The sequence below is a fragment of the Schistocerca serialis genome, chromosome 9, assembly GCF_023864345.2.
Source record: "Schistocerca serialis cubense isolate TAMUIC-IGC-003099 chromosome 9, iqSchSeri2.2, whole genome shotgun sequence".
NCBI lineage: Eukaryota > Metazoa > Arthropoda > Insecta > Orthoptera > Acrididae > Schistocerca > Schistocerca serialis.
The window spans coordinates 143,911,542-143,931,774 of NC_064646.1; the positions used below are offsets into that span (position 1 = coordinate 143,911,542).

The 20,233-nt window shown below is 40.2% G+C and overlaps 1 protein-coding gene across 1 annotated transcript in view; it reads right to left on the reverse strand.

Annotated features, from left to right (window-relative positions):
- LOC126418962 (cytochrome P450 302a1, mitochondrial) overlaps nt 1-20,233 on the reverse strand; it is a 233,072-nt gene that overhangs the window by 11,040 nt on the left and 201,799 nt on the right. The window contains exon 8 of the mRNA XM_050086008.1: nt 17,446-17,655. Within this exon, the coding sequence (XP_049941965.1) occupies nt 17,446-17,655 (210 nt within the window). The remainder of the gene's footprint in view (nt 1-17,445; nt 17,656-20,233) is intronic.

Genomic DNA, 20,233 nt, shown 5'->3' on the forward strand with positions numbered 1-20,233 from the left:
GCTGGGTGCCTCCCTGGGTCACGCACCGCCAATCGCTTCCCGTGACCGGATGTGCTCCGACATGGAACTCTTGCCCGCTCGGGACCATATGTCGTCTTTGCCCGTCGGGTGCCCCGACCCGATGGAGGTCGGCCCTTCGGCCCCTCCTGTGTCTCTGCGGGCGCATACACCGCATGTTGGCATGCACCCTGGAGCAGGTTTTCAGGCGTTTCCTAGCTCCCCGCAGTCTGAATGGCAGGGTGCAGGTGAAGCAGCCTCGCCTGTTGTTAGGCTCCCCACCTCGTCGCATACGTCAACATGGGGTCCTCCCCACGGCGGGCGGAAGCCTTATGCCACCACTGTATGCCGATTTGTGGGGGAGGAATGTGGTGTCACCACCAGACACCACACTTGTTAGGTGGTAGCCTATAAATCGGCCGCGGTCCGTTAGTATACGTTGGACCCGCGTGTCGCCACTATCAGTGATTGCAGACTGAGTGCCGCCACACGGCAGGTCTAGAGAGACTTCCTAGCACTCACCCAGTTGTACAACAGACTTTGTTAGCGATGGTTCACTGACAAAATGTGCTCTCATTTGCCGAGAAGATAGTTTAACATAGCCTTCAGCTACGTCATTTGCTACAACCTAGCAAGGCGCCATTATCACTTACTATTGATCTTGTGAATCATGTACCGTCAGACCGACGTTCACCATTAATGGATTAAAGTTAAGTATTCCACCAGCTACGTCCATTTTTCTAAATTCTAATTTCCTTGTCCTGTTCCAGACCTCACCCCAGCCTGCTTGAGCTAAAACACGTGCCTTTCGGCCTCCTCTAGTAACACGGTGTTGGCTCTCCTGCCAACCAAAACAGTTTCTACTGGCAATATCTTTCTTGAGTGGACTAACAATTTACGTGCATCATCTGCACCAATGATGCAGTGGCTTAACTACTTTTCCTACAACATCATAATGAGTATTGTAGTATTTATGGTGAGAGAGGTGAATGGAAAGGCGCACAGACCACTGAAATATGTTCAAAGAAAATAAACATAATCCACTGAATTACAGAGCCATTTCATTGACATCGACATGTAGCTCGATGTCTGAACAAATACTTTGTTCCAGTGATAGGAAATACCCCAAAACTTATTACCTATTGACATCAAACTAGCATGGATACGGAAAGGATCACTCTTGTGAGATATAGCTGGCCCTTTATTCACACCACGTACTATGTACAGGGGCTCTCAAGTTGCTTCCATATTTATAGAGTTCTAAAAGGTCTTTTGATATCATTCCTCATAAGTGGCTTCTAACCACATTGCTTATTCATGGACTGTCACCTCAGATGTGTGACTGGATTCATGATTTCCTGTCAGAAATGTCACAGATCACAGTAACTGATGGGACATGAGTGTGACTTCACAAGTAAAGTGATGTAGGCATTTTGCACTTTCTAATGTATATAAACAATTTAGCAATCAGAACATTTCTCTCAGATTTGTAGCTGGTAATGCTGCCATCTAGTAAATTCCTCAGAAGAGCAAAGCAAATTACAAAATGATGCTGAAAATATATCTTCACAGTGCAAAATGTGACAATTGACCTTAAACAATAAAATGTGTTACATTCTCCACATTGATACCAAAAAATTCTGTTAAAGTTTGCTTACACAGTAAATCAGTCACATTTAAAGATTGCCAATTCAACTACATATCTAGGAGTTATGATCACAGACTACTTAAATTGGAATCTGCAGCAATACAGGAAAGTTTCCTTGTCACTAGCCAGAACCCCATCAGACATACTGTTCCTGCATTGTTGCTTGGCTCATAGAATTCCCCCAAATGGCCTTTCCATCAAATTACCCATCTCTGGCTGCCACCCCTCTTTCCATAATAATCTCCACCTGTTCAGATTCTGCCAATCTTTAGCCCTCACCAACATAGTACTGCAAAAACATATCAACCGAGCCCTAACCTTCTTGCAATACCTTCTCTCTATCTGCAAAATTCTCCTGCTATAGAGTCCCAAATTCTTGGAACCCATAACACACACTGAAACTCTTGTCTTCCAGAAACTAGTGAAACATGCACAATGCCACCTCAGAATGCTCTCTAGCCTGCTTATCTTGTACTCCTGCCTTGGAGTACCACTTTCCACCACCTCTACAAATACCTCCAAACCCCTCCCACCTGCCCTCATAGCTGAAAAACCCTTTCTGACAGACCTACTACATTTACCCTACCCTCCAAAACTCCCTCCACTGCCACACAAAATTCAGAACCTAAACAGACCCAGTGTGCTCCCTGCTGCCGTTGGATAAGCAGCTGCAGCAGCAAGTCGTATACTCTTAGCTCACTTATTTGTTACATAGTTTAATTCTTAATTTCTTTGCGTGTTTTTGGTACTTGCATTGTTTAATTCATAAATTTCGGGCATATTATAGTATTTGAGAGTGTAGCATTGCATTATAGTACCTGAATAGTGTAAAATCGCATAGTCAAAGGTCTTCTGTTTTTGTTTTGAACTGCCAGTGTCGGTTGGTCACAGCCAGTGTGCCCCTGCCGCCGTTGGATAAGCAGCTGCAGCAGCAAGTCGTATACTCTTAGCTCACTTATTTCTTACATAGTTTAATTCTTAATTTCTTTGTGTGTTTTTGGTACTTCTATTGTTTAATTCATAAATTTTCGGGCGTATTATAGTATTTGAAAGTGTAGCATCGCGTTTTAGTACCTGAATAGTGTAAAATCGCGCAGTCTTCTTCTGCCGCCGAGCAGTGTGTCAGCAGTGCGCACGTAGCAGCATTCCTGCATCTATTAGGCAATCTTGTATTTTAATAACCGTTTAAATTTTGTGTCGAATTGTTTGTGCTCTCTGTAGATTAGCTCAGACATTCTTTGCACAACAGTTTTTAGCATGGATAGGGACTGCAACTGCTGTGTTCGGATGCAGGCTGAGTTGGCATCCCTTCGCTCCCAGCTTCAGGCAGTGTTGGCTTTGGTCACACAGCTTGAGGCTGTTGCCAATGGGCATCACTGTGGGGGTCCAGATGGGGGTTTGTCGGGGACAGCCAGCTCGTCCCACGCATCCCCCGATCGGACTACAACTGTGGTTGCCCGGGATACTGCCTGCATTGAGGTTGATCCCTCACCTGTGGTAGAGTGGGAGGTCGTCTCAAGGTGTGGCAGGGGGCGAAAGACATTCCGGAGGGCTGAACAGAAGGCCTCTCCAGTTTGTCTGACGAACCGGTTTCAGGCTATGTCTCAGGCTGATACTGATCTTCGGCCGGACATGGCTGCTTGTCCTGTTCCAGAGGTTGCCCCTCAGGCTGCAAGATCCGGGCGGTCGCAGAGGGTGGGCTTACTGGTAGTTGGGAGCTCCAACGTCAGGCGCGTAATGGGGCCCCTTAGGGATATGGCAGCAAGAGAGGGAAAGAAAACCAATGTGCACTCCGTGTGCATACCGGGGGGGAGTCATTCCAGATGTGGAAAGGGTCCTTCTGGATGCCATGAAGGGTACAGGGTGCACCCATTTGCAGGTGGTCGCTCATGTTGGCACCAATGATGTGTGTTGCTATGGATCAGAGGAAATCCTCTCTGGCTTCCGGCGGCTATCTGATTTGGTGAAGACTACCAGTCTCGTTAGTGGGATGAAAGCAGAGCTCACCATCTGCAGCATCGTCGACAGGACTGACTGCAGACCTTTGGTACAGAGCCGAGTGGAGGGTCTGAATCAGAGGCTGAGACAGTTCTGCGACCGTGTGGGCTGCAGATTCCTCGACTTGCGCCATAGGGTGGTGGGGTTTTGGGTTCCGCTGGATAGGTCAGGAGTCCACTACATGCAGCAAGCGGCTACACGGGTAGTAGGGGTTGTGTGGTGTGGACTGGGCAGTTTTTTAGGTTAGATGGCCTCGGGCAAGTACAGAAAGGGCAACAGCCTCAAAGGGTGCGTGGCAAAGTCAGAACATGCGGGGACCAAGCAGCAATCGGTATTGTAATTGTAAACTGTCAAAGCTACATTGGTAAAGTACCGGAACTTCAAGCGCTGATAGAAGCACCGAAGCTGAAATCATTATAGGTACAGAAAGCTGGCTGAAGCAAGAGATAAATTCTGCTGAAATTTTTACAAAGGCACAGACGGTGTTTAGAAAGGATAGATTGCATGCAACCGGTGGTGGCATGTTTGTCGCTGTTAGTAGTAGTTTATCCTGTAGTGAAGTAGAAGTGGATAGTTCCTGTGAATTATTATGGGTGGAGGTTACACTGAACAACCGAGCTAGGTTAATAGTTGGCTCCTTTTACCGACCTCCCAACTCAGCAGCATTAGTGGCAGAACAACTGAGAGAAAATTTGGAATACATTTCACATAAATTTTCTCAGCATGTTATAGTTTTAGGTGGAGATTTCAATTTACCAGATATAGACTGGGACACTCAGATGTTTAGGACGGGTGGTAGGGGCAGAGCATCGAGTGACAATATACTGAGTGCGCTATCCAAAAAATACCTTGAGCAATTAAACAGAGAACCGACTCGTGGAGATAACATCTTGGACCTACTGATAACAAACAGACCCGAGCTTGTCGACTCTGTAAGTGCAGAACAGGGAATCAGTGACCATAAGGCCGTTGGAGCATCCCTGAGTATGGAAGTTAATAGGAATATAAAAAAAAAGGGAGGAAGGTTTATCTGTTTAGCAAGAGTAATAGAAGGCAGATTTCAGACTACCTAACAGATCAAAATGAAAATTTCTGTTCCGGCACTGACAATGTTGAGTGTTATGGAAAAAGTTCAAGGCAATCGTAAAATGCGTTTTAGACAGGTACGTGCTGAGTAAAACTGTGAGGGACGGGAAAAACCCACCGTGGTTCAACAACAAAATTAGGAAACTACTGCAAAAGCAAAGAGAGCTTCACTCCAAGTTTAAACGCAACCAAAATGTCTCAGACAAACAGAAGCTAAATGATGTAAAAGTTAGCGTAAGGAGGGCTATGCGTGAAGCGTTCAGTGAATTCGAAAGTAAAATTCTATGTACCGACTTGACAGAAAATCCTAGGAAGTTCTGGTCTTACGTTAAATCAGTAAGTGACTCGAAACAGCTTATCCAGACACTCCGGGATGATGATGGCATTGAAACAGAGGGTGACACGCGTAAAGCTGAAATACTAAACACCTTTTTCCAAAGCTGTTTCACAGAGGAAGACCACACTGCAGCTCCTTCTATAAATCCTCGCACAAACGAAAAAATGGCTGACATCGAAATAAGTGTCCAAGGAATAGAAAAGCAACTGGCATCACTCAACAGAGGAAAGTCCACTGGACCTGACGGGATACCAATTCGATTCTACACAGAGTACACGAAAGAACTTGCCCCCCCTTCTAACAGCCATGTACCGCAAGTCTCTAGAGGAATGGAGGGTTCCAAATGATTGGAAAAGAGCATAGGTAGTCCCAGTCTTCAAGAAGGGTCGTCGAACAGATACGCAAAACTATAGACCTATATCTCTGACGTTGATCTGTTGTAGAATTTTAGAACATGTTTTTTGCTCGAGTATCATGTCGTTTTTGGAAACCCAGAATCTACTATGTAGGAATCAACATGGATTCCGGAAACAGCGATCGTGTGAGACCCAACTCGCTTTATTTGTTCATGAGACCCAGAAAATATTAGATACAGGCTCCCAGGTAGATGCTATTTTTCTTGACTTCCGGAAGGCGTTCGATACAGTTCCGCACTGTCGCCTCATAAACAAAGTAAGAGCCAACGGAATATCAGACCAGCTGTGTGGCTGGATTGAAGAGTTTTTAGCAAACGGAGCACAGCATGTTGTTATCAATGGAGAGATGTCTACAGACGTTAAGGTAACCTCTGGCGTGCCACAGGGGAGTGTTATGGGACCATTGCTTTTCACAATATATATAAATGACCTAGTAGATAGTGTCGGAAGTTCCATGCGGCTTTTCGTGGATGATGCAGTAGTATACAGAGAAGTTGCAGCATTAGAGAATTGTAGCAAAATGCAGGAAGATCTGCAGTGGATAGGCACTTGGTGCAGGGAGTGGCAACTGACCCTTAACATATATAAATGTAATGTATTGCGAATACATAGAAAGAAGGATCCTTTATTGTATGATTATATGATAGCAGAACAAATACTGGTAGCAGTTACTTCTGTAAAATATCTGGGAGTATGCGTGCAGAACGATTTGAAGTGGAATGATCACATAAAATTAATTGTTGGTGTGGCTGGTACCAGGTTAAGATTCATTGGGAGAGTCCTTAGAAAATGTAGTCCATCAACAAAGGAGGTGGCTTACAAAACACTAGTTCGACCTATACTTGAGTATTGCTCATCAGTGTGGGATCCGTACCAGATTGTGTTGACGGAGGAGATAGAGAAGATCCAAAGAAGAGCGGCGCGTTTCGTCACAGGGTTATTTGGTAACCGTGATAGCATTACGGAGACGTTTAGCAAACTCAAGCGGCAGACTCTGCAAGAGAGGCGCTCTGCATCGCAGTGTAGCCTGCTCGCCAGGTTTCGAGAGGTTGCTTTTCTGGATGAGGTATCGAATATATTGCTTCCCCTACTTATACCTCCCAAGGAGATCACGAATGCAAAATTAGAGAGATTCGAGCATGCACGGAGGCTTTCAGACGGTCGTTCTTCCCGCGAACCATACGCGACTGAAACAGAAAAAGGGAGGTAATGACAGTGGCACGTAAAGTGCCCTCCGCCACACACCGTTGGGTGGCTTGCGGAGTATAAATGTAGATGTAGATGTAGCTGTAGACCCAAAACACAGTCATGAACCATTCCTCCAGAAGCCTCAGCCCTACATAAATATCGGTTCTGTCCTAAGGCCGCACCTGTTGCCACACTCCCAAATTCTATCATGCAGGACTCATTAAAGACCTTCTCTCCTTCTCCTGGTCCCTACACTGGAAACACTTTTTTTGCCGCCAAATCTACCAATCAGATTCAACCAAACCCATATTGAACCCTGCCTAACTCAGTTCACTCCTCCATCCACCTTTGATCCACCCCACTACCCCCAAATCACCCTCTGTTAACTTCCCAGAATTTCATTGCCTTGAATCTTGCCTCACCATTATTCCCCAGATCCCTCAACATACAAACTAACCCTACACCTATAGAAAGAACCACAGTCCACCATCTAAAAACTGATCCTGACCTTATAATCCTACTTTTCTACTTGCGGACAAAGGCTCCACCAATGTTGTTTTGAACCACAAGGGTTACCTGGCAGAAGAACTCCACCAGCTGTCAGATTCATCCACCCACAAACCATGCCACAATGACCCCATTCCAGAAATCCAGCAGGATCTCCATTCTCTGCTCAAATCCTTAGGCCCATCCCAGAACCTCTCCCCGGAGTTCATCTCTCTGCTGACATGTACCACTCTCTGCACTCCTACCTTCTACATGCTTCCTAAAGTCCCAGGATACCCATTGTGGCCAGTTACTCTGCTCTCATAAACCTACACCTTTGACCTATTACCCAGAACCTACCCTCCTATATAAAAGATACCAACTATTTCCTTCGCCGATTCTCCACAGTTCCTGTCTCTGTACCACACAGTGCCCTGCTTATCACTACTGATGCCACCTCCCTTTACACTAACATCCCTAACACCCATGGCCTTACTGCTATTGAACACTACCTTTCCCAATGCCTGGCAGATTCTAAACCAACACCCTCCTTCCTAGTCACCATGACCAACTATATCCTCTCCCGGTTACTTCTCCTTTGAAGGCACTACCTACAAACAAATCCAGAGTATCCTGTGCCAGTCTATTCATGGGTCGTCTAGAGGAATCCTTCCTAAACACCCAGAATCCTAAACCCCTCACCTGGTTCAGATTCACTGATGACTGCGATCGGATTGAAGGTGAGGATACCCTATCCACATTCCTCCAGAACCTCAACAACTTCTCCCCCACTTGCTTCACCCAGTCCTACTCCACCCAATAAGCCACCTTCCTAGAGTTGACCTCCATCTCAAAGATGGCTACATAAGTATCCCCGTTCATATCAAACCTACTAACCATCAGCAATACCTCCACTTCGACAGCTGCCACTCATTCCATCCAAGAAGTCCATTCTGTATAGCATAGCCACCCATGGTCACCAGATCTGCAGTGACAAGCAGTCCCTCTCTAAATATACCGAGGTCTGTTGTGAAATCAGAGTTGGGAGTCAATGTTGAAAGTCATGGAAATTTCTCAAATTAGGTTTCAGGGTGATATCATTGTAAATCATGTTCAAATGTCAAACTGCTTCAATGATTTCTTAGCCAATATATCAAAATCGGACATAGACATGACAGCCCGTCAGGACAATATGATTTTCAGGTATAAATATGACATACAAAACATTTGTTTTAAGAAATTCAGAAAAATCACTCAGAAAGATGTGGAAGACATAATATTATCACTAAAAAACAAAACTTCAGCTGAATGGGATGGAATACCTTCGATGGTCATAAAGACAGTACGCCATATTATTTCATACCAACTGACTATTATTGTAAACCAGTCCTTTGAACATGGGTCTTTCCCAGATGTCCTAAAATGTGCAGAGATTAAGCCATTATTTAAAGAGGGATTACCAGAATGTATGGAAAACTACCAGCCTATCCCTCTCCTTCCTGTTTTTTCTAAAGTATTTGAAATCCTTGTGGCAAAACAACTAGAAAATTTCATTACAGTAAATGACATTATTTGTAAAAATCAGTTTGGTTTTCAAAGAAGAAAAAGCACCATAAATGCCATCAGAGAATTTACAGGAAAAATAATCACATCACTAGATCAGGGTACAAAAGTCTCAGGAATATTCTGTGAATATAATGAAAGGCTTTGACTCAGTGAACCACTCATTACAACTTCACATACTGAAGAGCTAAGGGATTGAGGATACTGCATTAGAGTGGTTAAACTCTTATCTGCAAGAAAGCAAGCAAAGATTTATTTTAACATCAAATGGAAAACAATTTCCCAAGGAGTTCCACAGGGTTCAATACTGGGCCCTTACCTGTTCTTGTTGTATATAAATGATTTACCATTAAATATTGATGCTCATTCAGTCTTGTTCACAGATGGCACCTCAGTCCTGATAGAAAATGATACAATAGAAAAGATTACAGATAGTATAGAAAATGTTCTGGGGAAACTGGAATCCTGGGTCCATAAAAATGGACTAAAGCTCAATGTCACTAAGACCCAGATAATGCAATTTGTTTCTAAATTGGCAGCAATATGTCCTGTACAAATAGCCCATAATAATCAGTTGATGACAGAAGTCAACCATGTGAAATTCTTGGGCCTAAACTTTGATAAAAGTTTAAACTGGAAGACACATATAGACCACCCGGCAAATGAATTAAATTCCCTAGCTTTTGCAATGTTTATTTTATCTGGTGCCACTCATATGGACACAAGAAAAACAGTCTACCACAGTTATTTTGAATCTGTTATTCAGTATGTGATAATTTACTGCAGAAACTCTAGAAGCAGTACAAGGCTACTAATTCTTCAGAAGAAAATCATTAGAAACATGTGTGCTGCCCACAAAAATAATTCGTGTCACCCATTGTTCAAGAAATTAAAAATACTAACAATTACTTCATTGTACATTTTTGAAATTTTGATTTTTGTATATAATAATCAACACTTTCTTGAAAAGTTCCGTTTTTAGCATAACTATGGTACTCATCACAAGGAAAACCTCAAATTTCCTTCAGATCACTTAAAGCTTTATGCTCAGACACCACTAGACATGGGGCTAAAAATATATAACAAATTAAAAGGAAGAAACATATTAACAATGGACCTTGGTTCACTGAAAAGTTTACTCCAAAATATTTTAATAGAGAAATGTTACTACACCACTGAGGAATTCATGGAAGACAGCCTGACACTTTGAACAATAAAAATCTACAGCTAATATTGCAGTGTTGTCTGTGTACAACAAAGGAAATTGGTGAACTGGTAATTTATAGTAAATATTGTAGTGTTGTATTTATTGGCATTATTCTTAAATTAGTGTAAAAAGAATTTCTGTAAATCATTACACAATATATTTTTGCTAAACTCGAGAGGATCCCTGTACAATAGATCATATGATCGGCACAATATATGTAATGAGACTAATAAATCACATTTCACATGTTTTAATATTGTGTCCCCAGCCTGTCGCAGTGCCCCCTCCCCTCCACCTCAGGGGAAAAAGAAGAAAAATATCTGTGACACTCTCTCCCCTAATTCACTAAATTCACTATACTACAAAATCAGCTGTCTTATTTCAATGTTTTTGATGTCCTCCATCAATCCCCTCAGGTAATGATCACACAGTGCTCAGCAATATTCCAGAAGAAGTTGAACAACCATAGTGCTGGCAATCACATTAGCAGACTTCTAGGGTCTTCTAAGGATTGGTCAATACATTTGTTTCACCTTTGCAACGTGATGTTTCCCAGTTACGTTGTTTATGTCTGTAATTCCTAGGTCTTTCATTACATCTATAACCCAAAAATTTGTGTTACCTGTCAATTTCTCAAAGTTTGATGAAATCTTCTTAGTAATCATGTGGAGAACCTCACACACTTTATTGTTTAGGGTCAATTCTCACCTTTTGCACTGTGAAGATAAATTTTCAACATCATTTTGCCACTCACTTTGCTCTTGTGAGGAGTCTACTATATGGTAGCATTACCTGCCACAAATCTAGGAGACACACTCATTATTTCCATTTCACTAGGTGGCATCCTATCAGTTACTGATTTGATTGATTTGATTTATTTCATGTATCTTAGGTCCAACTGTGTTGGGTTCACAAGGACATGGAACGAGTCAGTTTTTACAAATACAATATGATAATCTTATAGCATATACAGACATTTGAGTACATAATTATATAAAAATTTATACAGTGAAATCTTTGAGCAGCAATACAGTAAAAAGAAAATACATTAAAGCACTAAACAAAACTGATACAGAGCACACACAGAGACAGAGTTCAAGTTCAACAACATTCTTAGAGGCATTATGTCAACATGTATTATATAATGTTAAAATTTTACAATTTATTTAGTTAAAAACTCATCTAGACGGTAAAAAGCTTTTTCTAGCAGAAATATTTTTAGTGCTTTCTTAAACTTACTCTTGTTATGAATCTCTCTCTTTATTTCAGAAGGAAGAGCATTGAAGAGTTTTGTTCCACTGTAGTGGACACCCTTATGGGCCAAGCTCAAAGTTCTATGCTCGTTGTGTATGTCATTCTTCCTCCGTGTGTTATGCTCATGGTAATTACTGTTTGGTTGAAATATCTCTATATTTTTACACACAAAACACATGAGAGAAAAAATATATTGGCATGTAGTTGTGTATATTTTATGTTTTCGAAAGCTGTTTCTACACAAGTCTCTTGGGCGCAATCCACATATAATTCTTAAAGCTCGCTTCTGTGCAATGAACACTTTCCTTGCTAATGGCTGGTTGCCCCAAAAAATGCCGTTTTCCATGAGTGAGTGAAAATAGCCATAGTATGACACTTTTACAGTGTTAGGTTCAACACATGTAGTGACAACCCGTAAAGCACATGTAGCAGAGCTGAGCCTCTTACAGAGATCTAAAATATGTGAAGACCAGTTCATTTTCTTGACAGTATGCACTCCAAAAAATTTTGTTGTTTCCATTCTTTCTATTGGCTGATTACCACATGTCACACTTACCCCTCTCTCTCTTTCTGTTTCTGTACTAAACTGAATAAAGCTGGTCTTACTGGAATTTAATGAGAGACCATTTTCCTTGAACTGCAAACTGTGATCCTTCAGGCAGGAAATTATGAATTCAGTTGCACAACTGAGACAATAGTTCATATGAAATCAGTGAGGTTAGAAGCCACTTATGAGAAATAATATCAATTTGAGAGCCCCTATACGCAGTACACCATCCGAATAAAGTGCCAGCTGTGTCTCACAAGAGTCATGCTTTCCAAATCCATTTTTGTTTCATGTCAATATGTAATATATCTCATGATAGTTCATAACATTGGAACAAAGTATTTGTTCACACATCCTGCTACATGTCTAAGTCAATGAAATGGATCTGTAACTCAGTGGATTATGTTTATTTTCTGTTGTATGTACTTCAGTGGTCTGTGCAACTTTCCCTTCTTCTCTCTCATCATAAATACTAGAATACTCGTCATGATGTGGTAGGAAAAGCAATTAAGCTCTTGCATCATTGATACACAAGATGCACTTGTAAACTGTTAGACCACTCAAGAAAGACACTGCCGGTAGAATCATAATCCTCCTGCTACAAGTATGATAGGTTCATGATAACACAGTGGAACATGTCTGGTGACACTGCGATAGTTTTGATGGTGCCTTGAATGATACAATTATCTCGCAAGATTCACCTGATATATTTGTGGTATACCAATCAAATATTTTGAATGAATTTCATTTTGGTGTGTCATTGATTTATCAGACATAAGTTTACAGAAAGCAGAGGTTACTTTCACACAACAACTATGACTAATATCATTGACTTCATAATGAATTATCTGTATCAGCCATCACAATCACAAGGAGGGGGCAATAAATGCTGCAGTTGGTCACTTACTCCACAAAAATGTCCATGCCCTGTGAAGAGTAAGAGGCAGTAGCTCTCAGTTCCAAACTGGTGTGAAAGTAAGATTCAACCTCCTCTGTGACCGAGCTGTGAACAGCTGCGTTCAGTAATCAGTAGATCTAGGGGTAAGAAACATGCAATATAGCAGAACTGCTACTCAAAATATACAAATCAATTAATGAAATCCTATCACTTAATACTCCGTTAAATGTGTTTCGTTCAGCAACTACTCTCACAGCCACATCGTTATATTTACATTGTAGTCTGGTAGAGCTACTTCAGTATGAGAAAAGACTTCAAGTTTAATTAAGATAGCCATTCGTTGTATGGTACTATGATGAGACACAAGTTGTATTAGTGTAGTGCATGTTTATAGCATTTCCTGTTATGTTATTGAACAAAATAGACACAAATATTAGAGAAATGGTCCACCTCATTATCAAAAACCATCTGAGATCCACAGTGTGGGTAGCGACTTGCTGATCCTGAGATGAGCCACATTTAAAGCACAATCACCAGAACAAAAAACACAAGAAAACAAAAACTAACTTTCTTGATGGTTGATCAATAAGGGGCAAAAAGGTAAAAACATGTGGGTGCCAGCTTAGAAGATGTGCAGCAGGCATCTGCACCAACGAGGCTGTTACTCTGCAACTTCAAGGCATCTCATTTGTTGGAAACAAATGGTCCAGTTCTAAATGTATTGTCATTTATTTCCCCATTCGGACATTCTGCCTTGTAAACTGAAACTGGTGAACACTTCGATACTTTAGGTTCTTTTATGCCTAGTCAAGTCTCAGTCAGTCACGCAAGCTTTCTTTAGTTATCAGTGGATTCAAATACAGTTCACAAACAAAAACTCATGTTGTTATTTAATGGATGTGATAAGACTTCTGCAGTGTCACTTATTGTAATGAAGTTTAATTTAATCCTCGAGATGGCACACCTGTGTGTAAAGTGCACCAACCACAAATAACATAGTCGTGCACAGCTTCATTGTTGTTTTAAAACAGCAAGCCCTTGCCTATTCCTTCATTATTGTTTCAGTTAGCACAATGAGAAGTTGTGTTGTCATAGGTTCATGTGAGCTACAGTAATTTAGAATAAAATGCAGGTGTGTCATCTTAGTGTACAAAGTATGCCACATGCCTGGTCATGTAAGTAATTTTTTCTTCGCTTTTATTTTGCTCCTTTTTAGTCGAATTAAAAGATAACATGTAACAAGCGGGTATATTACTGTCCAGGGTGAGATCAAAGCTGACAGACAACAAGCCTGATTGGTTACTCAACAAGGATCCAGATTTCAGTTCTGTGCCAGACAACGAAAACAATCACAGCTCTGAAGAAGTAGAGGAATTTATCACTCGAAGAGACCATGATTCAGGGCCACTCTTCACTGGTGGTATTTTCATTTGGGGGAACAAAACATGTAAATGGATTAAAATATGTTCTGATGTGACTTCGAAAACAAAAAGAGAGAATATTGTGAAAATATTCCCTGGGCCTACACATATTGCCAGAGGGATCACAAGTGAAACAGAGGCTTTATGGACAATACTTAGCATGGAAATGATTGATGAAATTGTAAAATACATGAACATATACATTCAATCTAACAAAGAATGTGTACAATATTTCAGAAAAAGGGATGACAATGAAACTACAAGGTATGAAATAATGGCATTGTTGGGATTGCTGTATCTCATTGCTACCAGGAAAGCAAACCGCACAAATGTCATTGAACTGTGGACAGCACATGGTACTGGCATGGAGATTAAGAAAGTGTGATGAACTACAGAAGATTTCAGTTCCATTTACAATGTATTTGTTTTCATGACAAGAGTACAAGGCAAGAAAGAAGGGTAACTGATAAACTTGCTGCAATAAGGCAAATATTGGATGCCTTTGTGGTGAACTGAAAGAATACTTATAGTACAGAACAATTTGTGACAGTAGACAAGAAGTTGCAATCTTTCTGGGGATGCTGTCTTTTTTGTTCAGCACGTCCCGAACAAACCAGCAAAGTATGGGATAAAGATTTTTATTTTAATGGATGCTGAAACATTCTTTACTAGTAATATTGAAGTATATTGTGGAAAACAACATAAAGGACCATACAATGTTTCTAATTCTCCCTGTGATATTGTACAAAGGCTAGTTACTCACACTGAAGGCTCAGGAAGAAACATTATAATGGGTAACTGGTACACTAGTTATTCCTTAGCCAACTCCCATTTGAAAAACCAACTAACATGCATCGGCACATTGAGAAAAAACAAATGTGAGATCCTACAAGATTTCTTACCTGGGAAATGTAGGGCTACTCACTCCTCTTTATTTGGTTTTCAGAATGATATGACGCTAGTCTCATATGTGCCAAAACAAAACAAGGCAGTTATATTACTTTCAACTAAGCATGATTTCAGGTACATCAGAGATAGTTTTGGGTGACAATATAACACAGGGAGAAGTCGACACAGTCAATCAACTGGGAGGTGGATATTCCGTTGCGCAAGTGACAAGAAGGTGGCCATTGGTTGTATTCTGTGCTTTAATGGACATAGTAGGAATCAATGCTCAAATAATTTTTCATGTAAATGAGGCAAATCCAAAAAAGAAGTCAAGAATTTTCTTGGAAGATTTGGCACTGTCTCTTATGAAGCCTCAACTAGTGGAAAGAATTAATATTCCTTCACTTCCTGCCAACATTGCAACTTTCCTCATGAAATACAAAGATCAATGTGTTGAAAGAATGAAGGAGCCTACCACCAAGAAAAGAGGTTGGTGTGTGACATGTGGATGAGCAGGAAATATATCTACTACCATAAGCTGTAACTCATGCCACAGTTTTGTTTCCAAATGGCATGTGAAAACAGTGCATACATGGGAGAAGTGTAAAGCATTTCCCAAAAATTCACAAGACAATTAACTGTGTAGATGGAAGAAACTTTGTGATAACTGATACTCCTTCATTATATAAAGCCTTTGTCCTTTTATATTGCGATGAGAGTGTTTTTGTTCAGTATGTGCTTAAAAGTGTTGGAATAGATTGATATGTCAGCTGCGGCAACAGAATGATATGAACGTTTCTTATTTGTTTGATCAAATAGTAAATTATCAATGTAATATAAGTTTCTTGTATTGTTGTTTAAATAAACTAAAATTAAACTGTGATTTAGCTCATACATGTTTCCCTTGGTATCATAATGACAGCTTTTGACTACATGTGTACAAAGTGTGCCATGACCCACTCATGTTACGAAAATCGGCACGGCTGCTAAAGGATTAAAAATGTTAAGGACTGCCTGATCTCTAATAACATGTTTTCCATTATTTGTTGTATAGTGGTATTAGTTTACATCTGGAATAACTGCCATGATGAGCAGTGTTCTCTGGTGGTCTCTTGTGGTAAACACTGAATAGTCAAACGACTGTACTGCAGCAGTATTAGAGGACCTGCAACACAGATATGCTATGTTGATGGCATAGTCAGATGCGGCCTACACAGTGGAATTCAGGGGTGACCCATTTCTTGAGCTGCCAGGAGCATCATGAGAAGGAGTCGGCCTAACTACTTCAGAAAACTGATTGTCCTAACATGAGAAAACCTGAAATGCACTATTTCCACATTTGAAACATGCTTGTGAACATTAAACTATCAATCCAGTCCAACAGGCATCCTAACTATAAGTCAAACTGGACATATATCTACTGTACTATCGGTATCTTCCCTGCACTGCACCTAAAGCTGGAGTATGAAACAATATTCTCCACGAATAAGAGTAACCTCTTGAAGAGTACAAACAAGAATCCTGCAGACAGCTTCACTGGGCTCTGTAGCACATTCTTTGTATCCACTTGACTTAACTGTTGTGATGTAAAGAAGTATGGCATGCAGAACTGCAGTTAAAGCACACAGTGATACTAATACCAGGGACCATCAAGTCCACTCCATTTCACTGACTACATTGTGCCAGTCTTCCCACAATCCACTGCAAATGGAATAGGAAGAAACCCTAACAAGTGATACAATGGTGACTGCTGTCTGCTATGCATTTCACAGTGATTTGCAGAGCATCATGTAGAGGTATATGTAAATATCAGTCCACTATATCTCAAATAGCAAAACATTCTGGTATGAGAATGTAGAAAAATGCTCACCAACAAACAGTTACCAGTTTACACCAATATTCAAGTATAATATTAATACATCTTTCAATATCTAAATTTCTCAATTTCATTAAGTTTGCAAATCTGATCAGCAAATGGAATAAGGAGTGGATCACAAAAGTATCTCTGCTGTAGCAGCCAATCAGAATGCAGAAGCTGCTCAAGGATAAGTGAAAACCTAACTACAAAATATATTACTGTTCAGTCTCACCAGCAAGTATCAAGTTGATATCAACGCTTCGTTTCTCATGGGCAAACTTTTTGTTGAAAATTCTTCAAAACATTTGATTCCTAGACAAAATACTAACTCATATCCATTTTCTCATTGCAAATAGTTTATTGTTCTATACCCACTTCTAAAGACAGCTCGCTTTGCTTGATTCAAATCCAATTTCTTTAGCCAGTTTGTGGGCCTTTAATTAATTTATTGTCATGAAGACATTATATTTTAGTTCTCATTCATTTCCTTCATCCCATTTCTAAACAGGGCTAAGACACAGAAAGGTGAAGCTCAACTTCTTAGAAATAAAATGGTAATAAAGAGACACTTGAAGTCTTTTTCTATGCACATTCAGTGAGGAAACAAAAACAGACAGTAACAATTATCTTCAGTTTGTTTGCAACTCACATACCTTCAGCAACAGAATTTGCATATTTTGTTCTGCTAGGCGGCGGGCAATACAGCTGCGTGGTCCATGCCCAAAAGGAAGTACCAGATATGGGCTGACACTACCATGATACAAAGCATGTCCTTTCAGCCACCTTTCTGGGACAAAGCGATCAGGGTCTGGGAAGTACTCTGGTAGCCGACATGAGACTTGATTTTGTGTCACAACCACAGTCTGAAATACAAAATATGTATATTAATTTTTATGATCAATATTCTGAATGTTATTTTACATTTTACTAGTTTTCTGTATGAGTTACTGAATTTGATTTTCAAACATACCATCAATGAAAAATTTGGATTTTAAAAATTAAATCATTGGTATTCTTTATCTGTTGTCTCTTATTCTGCACTCCTTACATGATACAGAGGTAATGCATTTTCTAATTATATAATTATTTACTCATCCTTCGTACAATATACATTGTAAGGATTTTGTCAGTGGTTGATACAATGCTCTTATTAAATTATGTAAATAATTTCTTACATGTTTTGAAAGTTTTCATACTTAGTTTATAGCATTTGTTATTAATGTATGTTTTTACATAATACACATTTATGGGAATAAAGTTACATATTGCAGTTTAGGGATAGTTATTTGGCTGTTGAGGGCTGTTTTAACTATTCATTTATGGTGAAATGAAATGTCGTATGGTTAGGGCATCCCGTCGGGTAGACCAGTCGCCTGGTACAAGTCTTTTTAGGTGACGTCACTTTGGCGACCTGCATGTCAATGGGGATGAGATGATGATGAAGACAACACAACACCCAGTCCCTGAGTGGAGAAAATCTCCGGCCCAGCCGGGAATCAAAATGGGCTGCTTGGCACAGCATTCCGCTGTGCTGACCACTCAGCTTACAGCGCGGACTTCATTTATGTTATAATAAGTATTATTCAAAAATGTTCCTTAAGCCTTTGGCTAAAAGTGCTGGGTCATTTACATCTTTAATTTCCTCTGGCAGGTCCCCGATTCCATGCTTATTTATTGACCTGTTTGTGGTATATAGATAAATGTTTTTTCTAATGTATGTTATATGGGTAATTAATTGTATATAGTCTACAGTATGGAGTGATGAACAGCCGTAATTCGGTCATCACACACATTCATTCACTCCTTCACTTAAGTCATATTCGGCAGACCAAGCTATGAAGAGGGCTTTCAAGAATATGAAAACAGTTCTATAAAATTTTGGGAACTGCTGGATGTCTGTAACTTACTGGTATGATATTTAAGCACAGAGTCTCCTGGTCATCTTCAGGTGAATACTGATGAATAATACACTAAGCTCCCCTATTTAAGATCTTGCTGGTGCGTGCATGATGTCCTGTTTGGTACTATGCATGTGTTGCTTGAGGACATGTGCTTCAGCTGTAAGTCTGTGCACTGCTCTGCACACTGTCCATGGTGAAAGGTCACCTCTTTGATATCTGAACGATTGTCTTCACAAGGTAAGACCACAGAATAACACTAATTACGCAGAGCATGAAGGTTTTCAATAATTGAGTCCAATGTAGAATTTAACTGGAAACCGCAGTCTCGATTCATAAGGGATTCAGGGAGTCATATTTCCAACAATTCACTGATGATTGAGCTCCAAAGATTTGACTTATGGCCCACAATCTTTGTTTCATTATATTTCAGCAAATGACCCATGGAAATGCAATGTTAGGCGATAGTGGACTTACACGATTAGAGAATTAACTGTATTTTGTTTATACAGATTCCCTAGTGCTAATACAGACTTTTTTTTCTCAAAACTCAATCAGAGCACATTGTTGTTGTTGTTGTGGTCTTCAGTCCTGAGACTGGTTTGATGCAGCTCTCCATGTTTTTATATCCTGTGCAAGCTGCTTCATCTCCCAGTACGTACTGCAACCTACATCCTTCTGAATCTGCTTAGTGTATTCATCTCTTGGTCTCCCTCTATGATTTTTACCCTCCACGCTCCCCTCCAGTACTAAATTGGTGATCCCTTAATGCCTCAGAACATGTCCTTTCTTCTAGTCAAGTTGTGCCTCAAACTCCTCTTCTCCCCAATTCTATTCAATACCTCCTCATTAGTTATGTGATCTACCCATCTAACGTTCAGCATTCTTCTGTAGCACCACATTTCAAAAGCTTTTATTCTCTTCTTGTCTAAACTATTTACTGTCCAATTTTCACTTCCATACATGGCTACACTCCATACAAATACTTTCAGAAACAACTTCCTGACACTTAAATCTAAACTCGATGTTAACAAATTTCTCTTCTTCAGAAACACTTTCCTTGCCATTGCCAGTCTACATTTTATATCCTCTCTACTTCGACCATCATCAGTTATTTTGCTCCCCAAATAGCTAAACTCCTTTTACTACTTTTACTACTAATCTAATTCTCTCAGCATCACCCTACTTAATTCGACTACATTCCATTATCCTCATTTTGCTTTTGTTGATGTTCATATTATATCCTCCTTTCAAGACATTGTCAACTGCTCTCCCAAGTCCTTTGCTGTCTCTGACAGAATTACAATGTCATTGGCGAACCTCAATTTATTTATTTATTTATTTATTTTTTTATTTTTTTTTTTTTTTATTTTTTTTTTTTTTTTTTGCTCAATATACAGATTGAATAACATTGGGGAGAGGCTACAACCTATCCACCTAGAGTGACCACATAATCTTCCTCAATAATAGACTATGTGGTAACGTACATAGAAAGAAGGCACTGAAAGTTACTTGCTCAAGATCTAGGCCTACCAGATTATCT